Genomic DNA, 19,938 nt, shown 5'->3' with positions numbered 1-19,938 from the left:
ATTTCGGACTTTCGGGTATTTCGGTATAGAGGTGTAGAATCCGTTCGGGTGTTTTTGTACTTCGGGTCGGGTTCGGGTATTTTTAGTTCGGATTCGGTTATTTCGGATCGGGTTCGGATATTTAGATTTTTTTTAAAAAAAATTAAATTTTTTATTTCTCAAGTTTCTTGTATTTAAAAATATAACTTTCAGTTAACTAATTTTTTATTTTTAATAGATTGAATGGTTAATATATTTGGACATAACATTTTAAAACTAAAAAGACATTAATTTAGTTATTCTTCTTCAAATTTTGGATGTAACTTTTTGTTAATTTTTGAAATAAAAAACTTGACATGCATTTTAAGTGAGTAGCAAATCATTTTTTTCCTTAATTGTATTTATATCATATGAACTTAAAGTATGTGTAGTATCAATATAAATATTTTATATAAAATGAGAGATGTAAACTAGAAATATAAGGTTAACTATACATATGTTCGGTTATCTTCGGATATCCATTCGGGTTCGGGTATTATCCGTTCGGTTCGGATATCCAATCTCTCCTTATTCAATACCCGTCGGGTATTTTGTTACTTCGGTTCGGATTTCGGTTCGAGTTTTTCGGATCGGGTTCGGGTGCCACTTCGGATATCGGGTAAAATGCCCACCCCTGTTACAGACTCTATAAAAAGGGCATAAATTACGAGAGTAATAATAATTAAGATTGTCACTATGGACCATTAATGTTTGTTGTTCCTTATATTTTATTCTCAAGCATCGATCTATTCCCGGTACATCACCTAAACTAATATATTAAAGATATAATTTCAATTCACGTTTGGTTTTCAAAAGGTTATAATGTTTGTTATCATATGGAAAATCAATAGTACGTGAAGCGTGAAAAAAAATACTTTGGTATGATAAATCGGTCAAAAACCTACATAAAATAAAAAATAATAATATTAGTTAGAGTTAGTATCATTTTTATCATATATCAGCTAAGCATACAAATAAGTATCATCTCGTGGTCATCTTCATAATATAATGTCAATCATTTAAGTTATCTAAGTGGGATAAAAAAATATTCATTTGAAAACCTACATAGAAAATGTTTCCCATAGCATATTAGACAGAGTTAGCTTCATCTTATGATATATCAGCATAATAACAACTAAGAGTTAACTATCAGCCTACATACAAGTAGGATCAAAGCACATTCTGTCCAACTTCATAATTTATTTAGTTCAAGTGATGTATGGTGGATTAAAATATCGATACTTAAACAAACTATTGTACCTAATATTTGTTAGTTCATGAATAACTAACAAAGTTTAGTTAGCGTTATCACCTACCTATTGTATAACTTACATGTTATGTGATGATACTATTGCATTTTGTTTAGCTTACATGTACATTTCATCATCATTTGTACGTGCATTTTGTTTAGCTTACATGTACATTTCATCATCATTTGTATGTAATGTATATGTTTTGATAGAAATTGATTGGACATTAATTTAGATTCCAGAATTGTAATCGGACTTACTTAGTTTCTGGTTCAATGGTTATTTACTTTAACATATAGATCAAAAAGTTTTCACATGCTAACCGGTTCAATCGTCGGGTATGCAAAGTCCTGCTAAGATAGACTAACCCATCAAAAGATATAAATCTCAGAATCACCTTGTTATAAAATATTATGTGATTTGATTATATAGTTAATACGTTAAATTTTTTAACTTGAAAAAAGACTCTCGTATTGTGGAATACATGACACATAGATAAATTTTAATCTTCCTAGTCACAAAAATACTGGAATAAATGATGACTTTCAACTCACCGTGAGGCTAAATTATTAATGTACATTGACATGCCTTGCTTAGTAGAGCATTAGCATAAGAATTATGCTCTACATTATTTCAATCAATATTTGTTGGAAAAACATTTACCAAATGCTAATGTTTTTTAAATGCTCTTTGATCAATGCTTTCATATGGAGTATTTAGTAGAACATTTGCATTTATAGTTTAAGAAAAAATATATAACTAATTCATTTGTTTTATTTAATAATATGATAAAATTATTTTTATATCCAAAAAATAAAATTTATATTTTTAAAATAAATTTCACAATTAAAGTATATCTTAAAAATATATTATTTAATTGTAAAATATATTTTTATAATAACATTTTTTGATATAAATATAATTTTTGACATTATTAAATAAAATAAATTAATTATATATATATATATATTAGAAATATATTCAGTAGAAACAAATATATTATATATTGTATACTACTTTTTATAATAATGTTCATTTTACTTTACCAATCATTCTATTTAATAGTTTAGTAAGAGAATACAACTTATGTAGCATACAACTTATGTAGCATACTGCTTATAAGCAGTATAATATTGTTTTATCATCCGCTCTGTCAATCAAGGTTCCGATCCAAATATTTAAGCTAAACCAATATTTATGTAAGTTTAAATATTTTGGCAAACATTATTCGTATGTAATATTTTATTTTATTTAGATTTTTAAAAAAATTTAAAGTATATATAAATTTTAATTTTTAAAAAATAATTTAAACGGATGATGATTATCGGTTTGGTGATACGGGACACACGAACAAACCAAATGCAACACCAAGTGAAAATTCACGAGAAAGAGGTAAGAACCATTTCTGAATATATCTAATGACTGAGGAGAGGACTGATATTTCAAGCTTGCATGTCCTGTTCCACAGCTTCCTAAGACTCAACGGTTGCCTTGTTTGACCTATGGAAGCTGAATGTACCATTGCACGTCTTGAGCAGCCAAGTAGCCAACCACTTAAAACAAAGATTTGGATTACAGGGGAGAAGCATTCCAAGTGTAGTGGGATCTTAGCCATGTAACGGTGCTTGCATCTTCCGGTGAAGACAGAAGGCTGATGGTCTGGGACCTGAACAGGTACACTCACCTTTTTTGCAGAACTCTAAATATGGACTTTTTTATTCTGAAGATTGCTCAACGTTGAGTAAGAAGAGCAGCTTGAGATAGAGTTAGATGCTGTTGAAGACGGTCCACCAGAGTTACTCTTCTCTCATGTAGGCCACAAGGCTAAGATATCAGATTTTGCTTGGAACGAAAAGGAGCCTTGGGTCATTGCAAATGTAGCAGAAGACGACAGTCTTCAGGTCTGGCAAATGACGGAAAACATCTATCGAGACCAAGATGAAGCTGAGAACGATGAGGATATCAAACAAGGATAAACTACATAACAGCAACGAAATTAGGAAATGATCTGGTCTCTCCGTTACTTTACTTGTAAGTGAAGTTTGAGTTCCTGTGTTACTACTGAACATACAATAGTAAGCAAGAGGATTAAAGAATCATTATAATTTTTGTTCCAGTTTCCGCATCTCTACAAGACTGATCAAAATAATCGTCCCCAAATGCAATATTGAACATCTTCCATCAAAGCTTCAAGAACGAAGCTATTAAAGTACATAATTCGAATTTAATATAAACAAGTCTTACTTCTAGCTTCAACAAAGAAATGCAATTACATAAGAAACACAAAAAGAGAGATTCAAAAAATGAAAAATAGCACAAAAGGACCCGAGACAAGCTGGTGATGCAGTTCAACTCTACTACTTATTGGAAGATAATTTAACTACAAGCCTTGTGAAAATGGAGAGCAGCACCACATGACCGGTGGTGATACTTCAAACTGCTTTAGCTGCAGGAGTCCCACCTGTTGCAAAAAAACAAGAGCAAACACCATGAGTTCACAAACTAAATCCACACAAAACAAAAGCTCAAAAGACATGATGACAGAGTCTCACGTTTTCTCTTATTACCAACCCCGGATGCATTGACACCGAACGTTCCATTTCCATTACTACACCCAGCTAAATCCTGATCACCACCCAAGCACTGAAGCTGGTCAAACTCACAACCATTCATCCCTTGCCCATTCATCAACGCACCTTCTCCACCATCCCCATCCTGAAAGCAGTACAAGCTGTTGTCAACACCGCACGGCACATTATTGCAAGGCTGCATCATATACGAGTTGGGAACCGCGCGTTTCTGATAAGGGAAAGCACCAATCTCTCCTTCGATCCTCCCTCTTATATCCACAAGCAAACACTTGAGCCTCGTAACCTCAGCCTCCAAGGCAGCTTGGCCTTGCAGCCTCTTCATCAGCTGACTATTCACAGCCCTGAGCCTGATGACTTCATCCTCCAAGGAAGCAGCTTTAGCCTTCTTCTTCTCTCTGTACTTTCTAACCGCTTCCCTGTTCCCCAAGGGTCTCTTCTTGCTCTTGCTCCCTGAAGACTCCGAGGTCTCGTCGGCCTGAGCGGGGAGGATCTTGGTGTGGACGTGGAGACAGGTGTGGGTATGTGTGTTCTCTGGTCCAGGAGGGTTGCAAGTGTGAGTGTGGGTACAAGCGTGAGAGTCCCGGAGAAGCTCGTCGAAGAAAGAGTCCATCGAGGAGCTGCTTAGTGGAAACTCAACCTCGCCGTCGTCCATTGTTACAGGAACCGAACAAAGACTCGAGCTTTTGTCGATCGAGTAAAGACCTGATGCAACTGAGATCCGATTATGGATTTTGAATCATCGGGTGATACTGAATTGGGAGAAAGTTCGTACCTTTATGACCCTAGAAGCTCGGAAACAGGTGAATTGGGTCACGAGAAGTGGAGGAGAATCGGCGGCGAATCGGGGAGAGGAGTTTAAAGAGAGAAAGAGGGGAGAATTAGAAAAGGAAAACCTAGAGAGGAGACGGAGACAATGATGATAACAGATGGCTTTATTTCCATGGCGGAGAGACATGGACGTACCAAAAGAGATTTCGATTTCCAGAGATTCCTTATTTTTTTTAAGTAATAGCAGTCAACAATGTTTTTTCTTACTGTATATTGGTGAATGGTTAAATTTTACATTCATACCGAAATTAAAACAATTTGTGTGTTGAATTCGACTACCATAAACATAAATAAACACAATTTGAAATGACATCAAATAGCTCTATAGTCTACAAAAGTCAAGATAATGATGCTGTTTTTTTAAGCTGATTTATTATAACGTTACAATTATGAAAGTTATTACATAGACGATTTAACAACCGGCAATACTACCTACCTTATAATCTACAAAAGTCAAGATAATTATGCTGCTTTTTTAAATCTCCTATTCTTTTAAACTATTAACAAGTAAACAAATAGGATTGTACATATTTTTTTTGTTGCAATGATCAATAAATTTAAAATTTCATCAAAAAAAGTCAAGATAATGTTTAAAAAAGTTGTTAGGCCATGGTTGCCTTTTAATGATTATTGCTTATGCGGATACCTAAATCAACTTTTTAATGTCAAGTTTTTAACATTTAAACTAATTTTTCAATAAATAAAAAATTCTATAATTTTTTCTCACCCAAAATCGATTTGCCGACTAGTTGTCACACATATACCATTTCCTACCGATATATTAAACAAAATTAATGATTTTTAAAATATTACATTAAAAAAATTCATATTATTGAATAAATATAATATATCTTAAAATTTAAGAAGATACTGATAAATATGCATAATATCTTCATAAAATTTAACAAAATATTCATAAATGTGTATTAAAAATATATTATGAAATCTATATCTAAGAAAATCTTCAAGACTATATATTTATTATAATTTACTGAATTTTAATTATATATATATATATATATTTAGTAAGATATTCTTGAATATGTATAATATTTTCTTAAAGTTCTAGGAAGACCTTCTTCAATTTGATTTTTGAATTTTATAAGAATATTACACATATTAAATATGCATATATGTAAAATTGAAGAAGATGTCATACACATTTAGAAAGACTTTCCTAAATATACATATAAACTATATTTAAAAGGTTTTAATTACACGTTTATGAAGATTTTTCTGAATTCAAAAAATAAATTTATAAATTCAAGAAGGTATCATCAATATTCAAGAATTTTTCCTAGCCCAAATTTTTTGCAGGAAATATTTTTCAAAAATAAATTGAATTTTTATTTAAAAAATATTTCGAAAATAATTTTAAAATAAAGTATTTCGAATTTATTATTTTAAATTTTTCAATATTTATTTGTTTTTATATACTAATAAATATCTTAGTTAATGTATAAATTAAAATATAGATATCATTTAACCCTTTAATGAAATTTAAATTGGTTATTTTGATTTTTGGGATCTATAGGGAACTGGATATTTAGAAAATTTACCCTTAAACAATTATTAGTGTCAAATTAAGGATAAAACCACCAGTTTAATTAACTCTTTTATTTCTATTATTATTTTGATGCATAATTTTACAATTTATGCTCATATTATATAAGACAGTGTAATATATCCGTTGGACTAATGTATTAATTACTTTTCCATTTTTTAGTAATTTTTCATTTTTCTAAACTTATATTTTAATATCATATTGCATCATTAAATAATTGTATCTTTAAAAAAAGTAATAATTGTGTCTTTTCTTTCATTGTGTTTACCATCGAGGAAGAAATTGTTTAGATATCTGAACTATCTTTCAACAAATCATAACACTCAACATGCAACGGATCTCACTGTTTAGTATATTTAGAGTAAATGAAATAAGTGAAAAAAATTTTCATCTGATTTTCTCTAATTTCAACAAATAAGATAGTGAGTGTAGAAAATCAGTTTTACCCGTTTACTCTAAAAGTGAAAATACAAATAAAAAAATAAAGTAAAATTTTCCACAACTCGAATGAAATAAAGAAATTTACCTAACGATACTATTTTTCTTCAATCTTATTTCCACTTTTGTTTTCCACCTTTTAACTCCATTATACAACCAAAACATGTGTGGAGTTTGCAAAAGGTTCTCAGTTCTCACTACAATTTTTGTATAACAATTTAAAAAATATAAGAATTATCTAAAATGATTTAGTTTGTCAAATTAATAACAAAAAGCAATATAAATATTTATCACAAAAACATATCATACTAATTATAACCATTAGTCCTGTTTGTAGAGCAAGAATTGTATTCTTTTTTAGTCAAAAAAAGAATTGTATTCTTTGCATGATATATTCTTGATCAAATTCTTTAAACTTGAATTGAAATTGAATGAAAACACTAATCAATTGCTCAATCATTGAAATCATTTTCACCATGTCAGTGACTTCCGTGAAACGACTTAATGCTTCAACAGTTCCTGACACGACAAAAAGAAAGCACAACATTGTAGAATTTTCATCGTTAATTTCAGACCATCAGATTTTACACTATAAAATAACATATATTTTGATTCCATCAAAAGTTAGATAAATAGATCCCCAGTCACCATCGACTATATTTCCCTTTTTCCTTTTCTTTAAAAATTATATTAACATGTGTGATGTGAACCAGTGATCGTGAAAGAAGTAGCTTTGTCAAAAAAAGCTTTATCTAAAATAACCCTTAGATTTGATTCTAGGTTCTTGATCTGTGGTCTCTGGTTAGTGGAAAATTATCTTATTCGATAGTTTTCCATTAGCTTTTTGCTATGTTCTGTGGACGGTGGACCGTGACCAGGATTGCTCCAATTTCTTACGCTCTGAAATTGTTTGTAACATCGGCTCTACCAGTAAAATATCTAGATTTTTTTTAAAGTAATACTAGTTTAAAACCTGTCACAAATTAAACTCAAGTACATATATGATCTTAAGATTCTCAAAATTCGAAACTAGATACACTACTTACTTTTGGCTACACCAGGGTTCATAACAATTCTCTGCTTATATAACGTAACTATGAATATAATCAGAACCAAATCTGATATTAGCAGATAATCAAATTTGCGTTTGAGATCGCTGATGTGTTTAAAGTTTTAGGCACCAATTTTTGTTTTTTTTAACAAACTCGTATTTGTTCATATCAATAGAAGAACGTGTTGGGTTTGTAAAAACTTATGTCCAATTCTACATTGTCCGATTAGTACAACATCGTCCACTATGGGTTTCAGAAATCAGCCTACATGGATTTACTTTTGGTTTCTTTCCAAAACTAAAAGTTTCGTACTAATTAAAGTTATACACGCATCAGGGTAAGCCTGTTCAGAAGCAAACCCGTATGGATTTATTTTTAGTTTCTTTCACAAAGAGCCTATACTAATTAGAGCTTGACACTTCTTTATATGTTAGACTTTATCTTGTCTAATTTCTGATGTGGGACTTAAATTGACATCTCTAAGAAGGAAACAAGTCAATTCCTTGTGAATGAATGGATCATCTCCTGAAAATAAATGTTGATGTTGCATGCATATTTGAGTACCTTGGCGTTTGGGAAAAGAAAATACCATCTTGAGGGATATACGTACAACACGTTGACACTGAAACCGATACTTAAGGCTGAGTTACCATGCACCAAGAATATAGTTTGATGTCGTGGAGAAAGTTCCATGTATCTGCCCAAGAAAAGGAAACTGACATGAGGATTGTGGAGTCTCTTGTAGATTATATGTGGCACAAGTAATAAGAGGAAACTTGCCTTTTGAGAAGATGGTGTGGCACCAATAAAAAAGGTTGGATCTCCGTAGAATAAAGAAAATTTGGAGGCATAAAAGTAGAATGAACCTAATGAAAATTAGGTAAACCGAAATAAAGAGAGTAAGAGAACATGCAAGAAGACTAGGTTTATGATTTTGGTGTATGAGTTATCTTGTGCGAGACGATTGCTGTGTAGGGTATTTTTGGATAATTAAGAATAAGTCAGTAATGGTGAATCACAAGTGTGTTGTCATATAAAACTGATTGAACATATCTTGTAAGATTGTTCATGTAACTGCTAATAGAAAATCATCGTTGGTGATATTGATTCGAGTCACAATCTTTCATTTTACCACTGCTCTAGGTTTTACAGCCATGGGGTGGACTAGACTCGGCACTGTGGAAATTCATCCAAGATAATTGAAAGATACTTTTGAAATATATAGTTTTTGCGCACTTTCTAATATAGACAATGATATCTGAACGTGTAAAACATATAAAACCGCAAAACTTATCATGAATACTGCAACACATACGAGCTCTGATCTATTATTTCTGTTATAAAAAAGAACTAGATGATAACCCGCGCGCATGCGCGGAGTTAGTTCTTATAACAATGTTTGTTTATGAAATTGTTTTAATATTTTGCAGCACTACAATCTTTATCCAGTATAAAATGACGAATACAAATGTTGGTCTCTTAAATATATCATCGTTGTTGAAGATTTTACGTATTACATCTCATTTTAATTTTTTTTAAGACTTCATATACACAAAAAAAAAATTAAGTTTTGCAGCTGACACAAATCACCAAAACTAAATATGCAACATCGATTGTATAATGACGAAAGAGGATTAGGTTTTCTGCTCTCGAATTGTTTACTATTGACTCTCCATAAGTGATTTCACTTTCTACTTCTATAGAATTGTGTTTTCATTATTGTCTTTGTTTTATTGATATGAGTTAAGTTTCTTTTTAACTTCTTTTATGAATCCGGTGAATTACATAAGTGTCAACTAAAAAAAAATGGACATCTGTAAAAATTAGTTTCACTTCATATATATATCTAAGAATCAAAATTTTGAAAAAAAATCACCTGCAAACTATATTAACAGGTTAGTGTTCAAATCTAATATATCAAGCTGTTGTAAAATATACGTGTAGACTCGAAATATAAATGTATGTCTAGTATATATTCACCATCTCGGTCTAAAAATTATCTAATTAAAACAACAAAAGTTTTACTTACTTCACCAGTTCGGGTAATATCAGGATATCTGAAAATAACCAAACATAAGTATACTTAAAAATTTCTAGTTTATTTCTCTCATTTTATTCAAAATATTTATATTAATGATGCTTATTGCTCAAAATTAGATATTATACATATAATTATGGACAAAATTATTTGTTACTCACTTAAAAAACATATCATGCTCTTGTTTCTTGCATTGACAAAAGTTGAATCTAAAATTTCAAAACAACAACTAAACTAGTGTTTTTCTATTTTTAAAGTTTTATCTCCAAACCTATTAATAGTTTAATCTTTTAAAAATTAGAAAACCAATTAGGCTAAAATATATTTTAAATAAAAAAAACTTAAACAATGAATAATTTATTTACTTTTTCTTCAAAATTTAAATATCCGAACCCGATCCAAAATATCCAAACCCAAACATAAAATACCGAACCCGACTCGAAGTGTAGAAATACCTGAACAAGTTCTATAACTTTATACAGAAATATCCGATACAACCCCGAACTGTATCCGAACACTCACCCCTATGATTTATTATCATTTGTATCTTATTTGAACTAAAAAAATTAAATTATTGATCACAAAATTTTCAATGAAAAAATCTAATTTTTTTTATTGTATGCTTAATGTGATTGTTTAATTTCTTTTAATATTATAAAAGTAATAAAAAAAAGAGAGATGTTAGAATTTTTTATATCAAATATTTATTATTCATAATAATTAATTGTCATATATATGTTAACTGTATTAGGTAATTCTGTAGCTTTTATTTAAGGAAAGAAAAAATATTCTTTTGTACACTATTAATTAATTTGATAGTTAGTTTAATGCAAAGCATATTATATGTTTATATGGACCAACTTATTTTTCTAACAATTCTAAAAATCATTCTTGTGATGACACGTGACTACGAAAATATATTGTAATGCTCCAAGATTTAATATATGGGGGGATGAGATTGCTCAACCACCAAGAAGCAAATAATCAAATTCAGCTTGAATGCCATTAAACTAATACAAAAAATAGAGGCATGAATCAAAATCGATATCAAATATAGTCAGAAAATATCCTAGGATAGCACTAAAAAAGACTTTTGTCAGAAATATAGATTCTAAGGCAACCTCAACGCATGTTTATTAGATAGATATCTGAACCTTTTAAATAGTAAAATAAATGAATGTGTGAGAAAAAGGTAGAGAGAAGGGAAGGAATGGTCCTCTGCCTAGGATCTCAACAAAAAAAAACTTACATACTGTCTGTATATCTGTTATTCTATGATTGGCTTAGCTCTTTTGGAGATTTATATTTTATTTATTAATTAAGTTGTAATAAAATTATAGATCTTAGATACTTGTCGCAATATACTCACCGTTAAGAATGCTCTAAGAATTAAAATGACCAAAATATTTTATTAAAAAGACAAATATACATTTATACCGGAACCCTAGGGTTAACTAATCCAAACCTTAGGGTTTAGAGTTAAGTGGCGGAATTTGGGATTAAGTTTTAAAATTTTATAAAATTAAAAATAATTATTAAAAATAAAAATTTGAAAATAGTTTCAAAAAGTATTTCGAATTACAAAAAAAAATTTCAAAAAAAAATTATAAAAAAATTTGAATTTGAAAACATATAATCTGAAACTATAAAACTTATTTATTTATTTATTTGTATTTATATATCTATGGTATTAAAGTCTTTTTTACCTATTAAATGAAACATTTTGATTATTTTTCTCCTTGTAATCTATTTTTATGATAAAAACTTGAAAATGATCTATTTAGAAGAATTGCCCATGTAGTAGTGACACTAATTAATTTTAAAACAAAGCAAGGAGAAATAGAGACCGCCAATAATATTCTACTTTATTGTTTTATAATAAGACCAAACGCAAAAGAAGAAGAAAAAGGACAAGTTGTAGACATTTTGCATAAGAATGAAGAAAGGTTAACTTGGAGTCTTGAGTTTTATTGCGACGCATACTTCTGGGTCCAGCTTCGAGCCGTGGCTTCATACCTGACCCTATCGGTCTTGTAAATGTTAGCTATCTCTGGAACCAGAGGATCGTCAGGGTTTGGGTCTGTAAGAAGAGAGCAAACAGAAAGAAGCACCTGCAATACCAAATATGTTGAGTAACTTGTGCTATCTATGCAATGGAGCCAAAATCATCTTGGTATATAATCTTAAAAATGATTTAATTTAAATGATTTCAAACAAACCTTAGAGATTGTAAGGGCAGGGCTCCATTGGTCTTTGAGAATGTCCAAACATATGCTTCCATTGCTGTTGACGTTCGGGTGAAAGACTTTGGTTTTGAATACAACCTGAAATCATCAACCAAAAACATAACAACAACAATCCAATCATGATGGTTTTTGTTTTGAGCCCTAGGGAAGAGACTATTTATAGAGTTGCGTATTGTTGAAGTTATATATACACCTTGGGAGGTTTAAAAGGATAATCTTTAGTGAAATTGATATCGACAAGGAAAACACCACCCGTGTATGGACTTTCGATCGGACCAATTATCGTAGCTTGCCAGTGAAACATATCTTCTCCTATTGGACCTGAATATCAAAAACAAAGGAGACAGAGAGACAAAAAATCAAATCTCCTATTGGATCATTACTTTGGTGCATGGCTTATAGTGTTACGTGCACTAGATATCTACGATGAAAAGTTCTTCTCTTTACCGGCACTGCATAATACAGGAGGGTCTCTCTGCAACTCCCTTAGCTCTTTCAATATCCGTTTCGTTGCCATCGTGTTTGTTTGATTCAAAGGAAATCAAAAACTAAACCTAATCCTTATATATATGATGATAAATATAAAAAGTTTAAATAAAATCCGAAAAGGAAATAAGAGTAAATATAAATTTTAAGTAATTTACCAAAATCACGAAAGGGAATAGAATGAACGAGTGGCCTGTTTTTAAAGCGTGAGCCGTAAGCCTCTTGCTGATTCTCTGAATGGTCTTACACGTGTTTAAGCAATATGGCCGCCAGCTTTGTCCCATAACGGTAATGGAGAAAGAATCATTCTTTGGTTCTGATTCTGAAAGAGAAGACTTGCCTTGAAGTGAATGATCTTTGCATGCTTGATGCAATGTACTATACTACTATATATATATTGAACGGTCTTTAAATGAGTCATGTTAAATTTCTCCAGAAAGAATCTGAGAATACGAATTTTTAACATAGAGAATCGTTATTACAATATCCTTTGGTATTGTCTTCTTGTTCATGTTCATTGGACCAGGAAAATGAACTGTTACCAACTTGCAAATCAAAGTCGTTTACGAGTACACAAAAGCAAGTAGTGTGAAAGAGAAGGCTCTTGGTCTCTTCTTGCGACCATCTCTTCTTCTTACACACCACCTAGCTTGGGAAAACCTTTAGAGCAGGATTATCGCGGTCTTTAAGGGGGGGGGGGGAGTTTAGTGTTTTTAGGATTAAAAATAAAAGATAAATATGTAATTAAGGTGAAGACGTCCCTTAAATGGAACATTGAAGAGGCGTCTCTTCTTAACACGTGTCACGCATTGATGGCATTTCTCTCCCGAGACGAAACCAAACCTTTCGTTTGGTCATTCATCGTCGACTCCGCTTCTCTCTCTCGTGCTCTCTCTCTCTTGCGTCGAGTCGACGGAATCAAGCGGTGTTCTCTCGTCGACGGAATCAATCGGCGGCGCTGTCGGTGTACTCGTCGTATCTCACCCTCTTCTCGACGGAATCAAGCGGAATCAATCGCTGATCACTCGACGACTCCGCGTCTCTCTCTCTCACCTCGACTGACACCTCGTCTCTCTCCCTCTCCTCGACGAGAACCCTTCTCTCTCCCTCTCCTCGACGATGCCGCGTCTCAATCTCTCTCCGCCTTGACTCGAATCGAAAGGTAATCATTTGTTCTTGTGTTCTTCTTTCATGCATGTCTTTGATTAGGCTGCTTCTTGTTCTGATCTCATGTTTGATTTGTTTTGTCGGTTTGATTCTGTTTCGCGGTGGCTCTCTACGACGGCGACGGAGCTCTCTGCGGTGGCTCTCCTCTGATCAAAAGGTAAAGTTTCTGATTCATGTTTTTGAACAAATGATGTCTGAGATTGTGGTTCTTCTGTAACGATATTGATTGGTTTGTTCAGTTCGATACCGTATGTAGATTGATTGGTTTGTTGTGTTGGATTAATTGTGATATGCTTGGTGGTAGTTTATTAATTTAGATTTTGTTTCAGTCTGTTGATAAAAACTTTTGTTTCTGTGTTTGCCGTTGTGAGATAGAGAGGATCAAAGACGTTTTTTGTTGCTTGGAAAGAGACACGGGGAAGGTTCATCGATCAAAGGACTTCAATTTCAAAACAAGGTTAGTGTACGTTTATGGTTGAATAGAGTTGCATAGAGTTTAATAGAGTAGAATTGAGTTAGCGTCTGTGAAAGAAAATATAAATTCATGTAGTTACAGTTTTAGCGTGCAAAGAACGAATACAAACTCGAAGTTTCAGTACTTAACAAATGTGTTTTCTGATATGTCATTTTTTAGGACTACAAACAACCGATTCTAAACAAGGATTAGTCAACTGTTGATTCGTGTTTCTTCTTCTCCCAATCACAATATAGAACAGCCTTTCTGAGATTTTTTGTTTTTCTTGTTCTTGTTTTTGGGTAGCTCGAGAACTACTTTGATGGCCACATCAAAGACAGCTTTAACATTCTGTATAATTGTTGACCAAAAAAAAAAAACATTCTGTATAATTGAACGAGTTCTCCCGTCAGCAAGATTCTGAAAGAAAACTATAAAAATGATGTTGAATTTTGTAGTTACCTGTTGTGTCTTTGCACTGCATTCTGTATAAGCAAAAGCTCCAACAAGCTTCATTAGTTCTACACCCTACCATGAATAAAGGAAGCATATAAGAAGAAGAAACTTACTTCAAAGAAAACGATGATGAGGAGAGTTACATGAGAAGTAGATATAGGCACAGCTCCAGGGTGCTCAAGCAAGTACTCCTTATCATCTCGAAGATCTGAAAAAGCATCCATTAGTCAGAACTCTCTTTTATCTTTTAACAGATAATAAATGAAATAAAAACAGAACCAACCAAGCTTTGTCCCAACAAGGAATATGGGAACACCAGGAGCATGATGTCTGAGTTCCGGAACCCACTGAGAAAAAAACATATTGTATCAAAATGACTTAGATAATATCTCAGAATATGATTTATATCTAACCTTTTTAGCAACATTTTCAAAGCTAGCTTTGCTGACGAGAGAGAATGCGAGCAAAAAGACATCAGGAAGATGATAGTTCAATCGTCTTAGTCGATTATAGTCAGCTTGTCCTATATTGGTATTTAAGGCAAAGCATTAACACAGAAAGTTTAAAGACAAAGAGACTCGAGAACAAAAGAAAGGTTTCAAAGTTATACTATAACTTGCCTGCAGTGTCCCACACCCCCAAGTTGATGGAGTTCCCATCGACAATCACATTAGCGCTGATAATATCAAATACAGTTGGCACATAATCCTGTCACCACAACATTCCACAAAAACAATTGAGTATGTTATGGAAGCAGACAATCTCAATCCTATAGATCACCAAAGTAACATCAGTGAGACAAATGTCCTCCTAACTTTCTAATGATCGGTAAAACGAAGTTTTGGGATTAACCAAAAAGTGAACTCACGGTGGGGAAAGTGTTGCTAGTGTAGGAAATGAGTAGACAGGTCTTGCCGGTGGCGCCATCACCGACGGTGACACACTTTATAAACCTTGGATCACTCATCTTTTGGCCGTTGACTTCAGACCCTACTTTTGATTTGAGCAGTGGATTTTTTGTAAAGGGAGAGAGAGAGACTAGGATGTCGATTCTCTGACTTGGATTCTTGTTACATTTTATTTTCCTATTTGTTCTTGGGTTGACTTTTCTTGAGACCCCTCTACTATTGAATTCCACCTTCTATTCCCCAAACTTTTGATTTGTCATTTAACCTCCCAGTCCTGAAAATTTTATAAGTAAACTGTAGAAGCCGGTAAACCGGACTGATGTAAACGATATAATAAAAGCGAAGTTAAGGAAATAGACGAAGGCCATCCACCCAAGCCCAAGCCCACGCCTCTCGCAACAGTTTCGAAATAGACGAAGGACCTTTGGTTCGGAGTGGAACGTTGAGCAGCTTTCTCCGCAAATTTCTCTCTTGTTGACTCGTACTGATCCATTTCGAACAGATAAACTTTGTGTTGTTTTTAAACGAACTACATGTTGAGCTTGGTCCAAAAAAAATAATTCTTATCGGGCCCTCGGCCCTCGGACCAAGCCGGGCCGGGCCGGGCGGCAGCGGCGCGTGCGTGGGGAGCCTTCTCCTCTCTCAAGCTGTTTAACTCATGATATCATGGGATCATATATAAACACCTCAAATTTGCTTCTCCTGGCCGATGTGGGACTTTCCCCACTTCACCATTTCATTTATTTAGCATTTCTGATGGCCCAGATCCATATCATTTGCTATTCACATTTTAATAAAGCCCATTGGCTTTATTGTTCCAACATAAACTACCTATACTATTCAATTGGAATTAATTCCACAAAATACAAATCAATGAAATTTGTTTATCACGTTTAGTTTACTAAAACATGATTAACTAATTGAATTTTCCTAAAATGTGATTAATTGTATTTTGTGCCACATCTTCCCTTGCAGTCATCTTACTCCTTTGATGATTCAAAACCTCCTTAGTCGTATCCAAAATTTTGGATCTTTGGCCTCGAGATCACAGGTTAGAGCAGAAGCAACAGTTGAGGTTGAAGAGATGCCCATTTTAGTGCATCCTTTTGCCCCACTAGATCGTAGAATTTTTAACATAAAGAATCGTTAATAGAGTATCCTTTGTTCCTGTCTAGAGTCCATGTTCATTGGACCATGAAAATGAGCTTACCAACTAGCAAATCAAAATCGTTGCAAAGCAAGTAGTGTGGAAGAAAAGGCTTTGGTCTCTTCCCGCAACCATCTCTCGTTACAACACCACCGAGCCTGTGCGTAAACACTTAGGAAGAATAATTTCCAATGGAATCGAAGCAAATGTAAACACTTAGGAATAATTTAAAGATACAGAGTGCACACAAAGATACAACCCCAAAGTTTAAATACTTGACCAATGATGAGTTCTGCTTTTAGGACTACAAACAACAGATTCTTGTTTATTTAATGGAAATAAGAGAAAATGGGCACTCGGAAACAATGATTAGCTAACTGTTGATTCGTGTTTATTCTTTTCTCCAATCACAATATGGAACAGCCTTTCTGAGATGTACTAATGTTGTTGTTATTGGGTGGCTCGAGAACTACTTTGATGGCCTCGTCAAAGACAGCTTTAACATTCTGTATGAATGAAGAAGATATCTCATCAGCAAGATTTTAAAAGAGAATAATAAAAATTATGATGAATTTGACGTACCAGTTGTGTCTTTGAACTGCATTCTATATAAGCAGAAGCTCCAACAAGCCTCTTTAGTTCTTCACCCTATAATGAATAAGGGAAGCTAAGAAGCAGAAACTTCCTTATAAAAAGATCAGCGAGAAGACGATGACGAAAGTTACCTGAGCAGTAGATATAGGAACAGCTTCAGGGTGCTCAAGAAAGTACTGCTTATCATCTCGAGCATCTAAAAGAGAACCTGTTAATCTCTTTGAAGGATAACAGATGAAAAAAAAAGGTTAAAAAATAACCAACCGAGCTTTGTTCCAACAAGTACGATGGGAACATCAGGAGCATGATGTCTGAGTTCAGGAACCCACTGCGGAATCATAAGCAAAACATCAAACTTATTGTATTAAAAAATGCCTAGATAAATACCAAAGAACTGATGATTAATATTTAACCTTTTTAGCAACATTTTCATAGCTCGCTTTGTTAACAAGAGAGAATGCGAGCAAGAAGACATCAGTACATGGATAGCTTAATGGTCTTAGTCTGTTGTAGTCATCTTGTCCTGTGTTGTTTCAACAAGGCAGAACATAAACACAGAAAGCTTGACAAAGAGACAAAAGAAGAAAAAAAAATAGATATCAAAGCTATAACTCGCCTGCAGTGTCAAACAATTCCAAGTTGATGGTGCTCCCATCGACAATCACATGGGCGCAGACATTATCAAAAACATTTGACACATCACCCTGTCACCACAACATTCCATCAGTCAGAGTCTACATAAAGGGTAAATGGGCAGAAAAAAAAAGCGAGAGGGACAAACAAAAATAAATCTAGCGTTAATACTTAATATTGTCTCTTGTGTTTTGGAGAGGGAAAAAATTTCTTTACTTTTTCTGGTTTTAAGCTGAAAGTCAGCAAAAAATCTGATTAGTAATTTAAACCTAATTATGTTACGAAACAGACAAAAACTGTAAGACCCAAAGAGTTTTTTTTTTTTTTTTTTTTGACCCAAAGAGTTTACTGTAAGACTATGTAATGAAGCAGACAATCTCAATCCTACAGATCACTAAAGTATCAAACACAGAGAGAAATGTCCTCCTAACCTTCTAATGATCCGTAAAACGGAGTTGTGGGATTACGCAAAACCAACCAGATAAAAATATCAACTTTACGTCTACACAACAAATTCAATGATCAGCTCATCGTTTTACCCAACGATTTTATTGGATCACAGAAAAAAGTGAACTTACGGTGGGGAAAGTGTTTCTAGTGTAGGAAATGAGTAGACAAGTCTTGCCGACGGCGCCGTCACCGACGATGACACACTTTAACCTTGAAGCACTCATCTTCTCGCCGTTGACTTTAAACCCTCCTTTTGATTTGGGCAGAGAGAGAGAGAGAGAGAGAGAGAGAGAGAGATGCTCTTTAGGCAGCTAGGAGACAAAAGAACAGCAGCTGAAAGTCTGAAACTCAAAAGTCTCTGGCAGACTTTTCGACTCTCTGACTTCTTGTTCCATTTCAGCATCTCCAACCCATAGCTATTTTCACTTCTATAATTATTTTGAGGTGAAATTGTTTCAACCCATCTATAATAGAGAAGAAATAGAATTCCTCTATTTTTTACTATACATTTAGAGATTGCTATTTTAAAGGAATACATTGGAGCATATCTCAACTCTATTATAGAGTTCCTCTATTTTAGAGGTAAAAATAGCAAAATACATTGGAGATGGTCACCTTTGTTTCTGCTCTATATTTACTTATATTTTTTTGTCCTGGTTGTGATATTTTATAAAAGATATTCATCTACACTACACAAGAGAAGGAAGTAATTGATGGCTCATCTTTCTCTCTTTATTTTCTCAAACTTCTTTCTAAAAGCTGTTTGAATAAAGATAATCGGTGACCTTAGCCGCCGGTTACTCTCTTTCTCTTTGCTTTTTGTTGTACATGTCGGAGGCAACTTCGGTTCCACTTCGTCGGTAGTTTTTTTCGCTGGGCAACTTTTTTTGTTGTGTATCTTTAAACTAATCAGAGTTTTTTGTCGTATCTTCATTTTCTATCTCTGATTTGCTTGAACCACTTCTTCCCGTGCAAGTTTAATTTCTTTATTCCAGATCTTTGATTTGTTCTCTTGTGATCTTCGAATGCTAGATCTCCTACATTGAGAGTAGTCTTTTTCTTCTTGTTGAAATAAGTCAGGAAGTTTTTCCTTCTTGGTTGAGATTCGAAGTTAATGGATGAGGCTTATCGATTGGAAGCGGATTAAGTGAAGTTGGGGTTTTGTTATAAAAAAATCCTGACACATGATCTGTTTTCTTGATTGGTCCCATAGTTTAATGATCATTTTGAGCTCAAATTAGAAGAACTGGCGAGCATTGCATGTGGGTTTCAAGACGGGTACGACGACAGAGCTTCATGCGTCATTTCCAAATAGACGATCAGAGGGATGATCGGAAAGTTGAACGGAGCACCGGTGAACAGAACTGGATGGATGACTCGGGAAACTTCTCACCCCCAATGACCAGCCCTTTCCTTAGCACTTGTAACGTTTGTATTATAGTTATCTATGATTTGACATTTTTTTTGTCTTTTAACTGGGGTTCTTATCTTCGTCATTAATCCAAGTCTCTTAGCTGGAGTTTTTATTTTTGGCTAAGAGATGGTTCTTAGCTTTTCTTAGATTTTAACTAAGAAAAGTTAAGAACCGTCTCTTAAATAAAAGATATAAAAGCTGTCT

At 33.3% G+C, this 19,938-nt stretch overlaps 4 protein-coding genes and 1 long non-coding RNA gene across 6 annotated transcripts; 1 reads left to right on the top strand and 4 right to left on the bottom strand.

Annotated features, from left to right (window-relative positions):
* Positions 1 to 3,414: 3,414 nt before the first annotated feature.
* Positions 3,415 to 4,884, bottom strand: LOC106439829 (basic leucine zipper 23). 2 transcript variants are annotated; one of them, XM_013881361.3, is made up of 3 exons: positions 4,632 to 4,884; positions 3,821 to 4,570; positions 3,415 to 3,729 (listed from the first exon to the last, which is right to left on the bottom strand). In XM_013881361.3, exons 2-3 carry the CDS (start codon positions 4,509 to 4,511, stop codon positions 3,701 to 3,703), a joined length of 720 nt encoding a protein of 239 aa, XP_013736815.2. In that variant the 5' UTR covers positions 4,512 to 4,570; positions 4,632 to 4,884; the 3' UTR covers positions 3,415 to 3,700. The 2 variants fall into 2 exon arrangements, with proteins under 2 accessions (XP_013736815.2, XP_013736816.2); XM_013881362.3 differs by having other exon boundaries at positions 3,821 to 4,561; positions 4,632 to 4,868.
* A 6,735-nt stretch (positions 4,885 to 11,619) lies between these two features.
* Positions 11,620 to 12,685, bottom strand: LOC106444247 (ubiquitin-conjugating enzyme E2 29). Its single transcript, XM_013885743.3, has 4 exons — positions 12,473 to 12,685; positions 12,219 to 12,346; positions 11,999 to 12,103; positions 11,620 to 11,890 (listed from the first exon to the last, which is right to left on the bottom strand). Exons 1-4 carry the CDS (start codon positions 12,540 to 12,542, stop codon positions 11,747 to 11,749), a joined length of 447 nt encoding a protein of 148 aa, XP_013741197.1. The 5' UTR covers positions 12,543 to 12,685; the 3' UTR covers positions 11,620 to 11,746.
* Positions 12,686 to 12,935: 250 nt separating this feature from the next.
* On the top strand, positions 12,936 to 14,589 carry LOC106439831. The gene is made up of 3 exons (XR_001287591.3): positions 12,936 to 13,835; positions 14,054 to 14,135; positions 14,313 to 14,589. It is a non-coding gene; the product is annotated as an uncharacterized LOC106439831 (long non-coding RNA).
* LOC106439830 (rac-like GTP-binding protein ARAC3) lies at positions 14,361 to 16,593 on the bottom strand. The gene is made up of 6 exons (XM_048776668.1): positions 15,457 to 16,593; positions 15,209 to 15,296; positions 15,002 to 15,111; positions 14,872 to 14,935; positions 14,732 to 14,796; positions 14,361 to 14,660 (listed from the first exon to the last, which is right to left on the bottom strand). Exons 1-6 carry the CDS (start codon positions 15,553 to 15,555, stop codon positions 14,379 to 14,381), a joined length of 708 nt encoding a protein of 235 aa, XP_048632625.1. The 5' UTR covers positions 15,556 to 16,593; the 3' UTR covers positions 14,361 to 14,378.
* Positions 16,594 to 16,840: 247 nt separating this feature from the next.
* On the bottom strand, positions 16,841 to 18,698 carry LOC106439832 (rac-like GTP-binding protein ARAC3). The gene is made up of 7 exons (XM_013881365.3): positions 18,449 to 18,698; positions 17,854 to 17,941; positions 17,651 to 17,760; positions 17,502 to 17,565; positions 17,369 to 17,433; positions 17,226 to 17,291; positions 16,841 to 17,149 (listed from the first exon to the last, which is right to left on the bottom strand). The coding sequence occupies exons 1-7, from the start codon at positions 18,542 to 18,544 to the stop codon at positions 17,051 to 17,053; spliced, it is 588 nt and encodes a 195-aa protein (XP_013736819.1). The 5' UTR covers positions 18,545 to 18,698; the 3' UTR covers positions 16,841 to 17,050.
* Positions 18,699 to 19,938: the final 1,240 nt, after the last annotated feature.

Source organism: Brassica napus, chromosome A3 (genome assembly GCF_020379485.1).
Source record: "Brassica napus cultivar Da-Ae chromosome A3, Da-Ae, whole genome shotgun sequence".
Taxonomy (NCBI): Eukaryota; Viridiplantae; Streptophyta; class Magnoliopsida; order Brassicales; family Brassicaceae; genus Brassica; species Brassica napus.
This window is presented reverse-complemented; position numbering and strand designations above follow the sequence as displayed.

Excerpts from the sequence above, each read along its gene's own strand:
- LOC106439829 (XM_013881361.3), bottom strand. The coding sequence starts at position 4,511 with ATGGACGACGGCGAGGTTGAGTTTCCACTAAGCAGCTCCTCGATGGAC. Across the intron at positions 3,730-3,820 it reads GGTTGGTAATAAGAGAAAAC|GTGGGACTCCTGCAGCTAAA; the intron begins GTGAGACTCTGT and ends TTTTTGCAACAG.
- LOC106444247 (XM_013885743.3), bottom strand. The coding sequence starts at position 12,542 with ATGGCAACGAAACGGATATTGAAAGAGCTAAGGGAGTTGCAGAGAGAC. Across the intron at positions 12,104-12,218 it reads ATCCTTTTAAACCTCCCAAG|GTTGTATTCAAAACCAAAGT; the intron begins GTGTATATATAA and ends TGATGATTTCAG. Across the intron at positions 11,891-11,998 it reads CTGCCCTTACAATCTCTAAG|GTGCTTCTTTCTGTTTGCTC; the intron begins GTTTGTTTGAAA and ends TTGGTATTGCAG.
- LOC106439830 (XM_048776668.1), bottom strand. The coding sequence starts at position 15,555 with ATGAGTGATCCAAGGTTTATAAAGTGTGTCACCGTCGGTGATGGCGCC. Across the intron at positions 15,112-15,208 it reads GGGGGTGTGGGACACTGCAG|GACAAGCTGACTATAATCGA; the intron begins GCAAGTTATAGT and ends ATACCAATATAG. Across the intron at positions 14,797-14,871 it reads CCTTGTTGGGACAAAGCTTG|ATCTTCGAGATGATAAGGAG; the intron begins GTTGGTTCTGTT and ends ATGCTTTTTCAG.
- LOC106439832 (XM_013881365.3), bottom strand. The coding sequence starts at position 18,544 with ATGAGTGCTTCAAGGTTAAAGTGTGTCATCGTCGGTGACGGCGCCGTC. Across the intron at positions 17,942-18,448 it reads CTAGAAACACTTTCCCCACC|GGTGATGTGTCAAATGTTTT; the intron begins GTAAGTTCACTT and ends TTGTGGTGACAG. Across the intron at positions 17,566-17,650 it reads ATGAAAATGTTGCTAAAAAG|TGGGTTCCTGAACTCAGACA; the intron begins GTTAAATATTAA and ends ATGATTCCGCAG.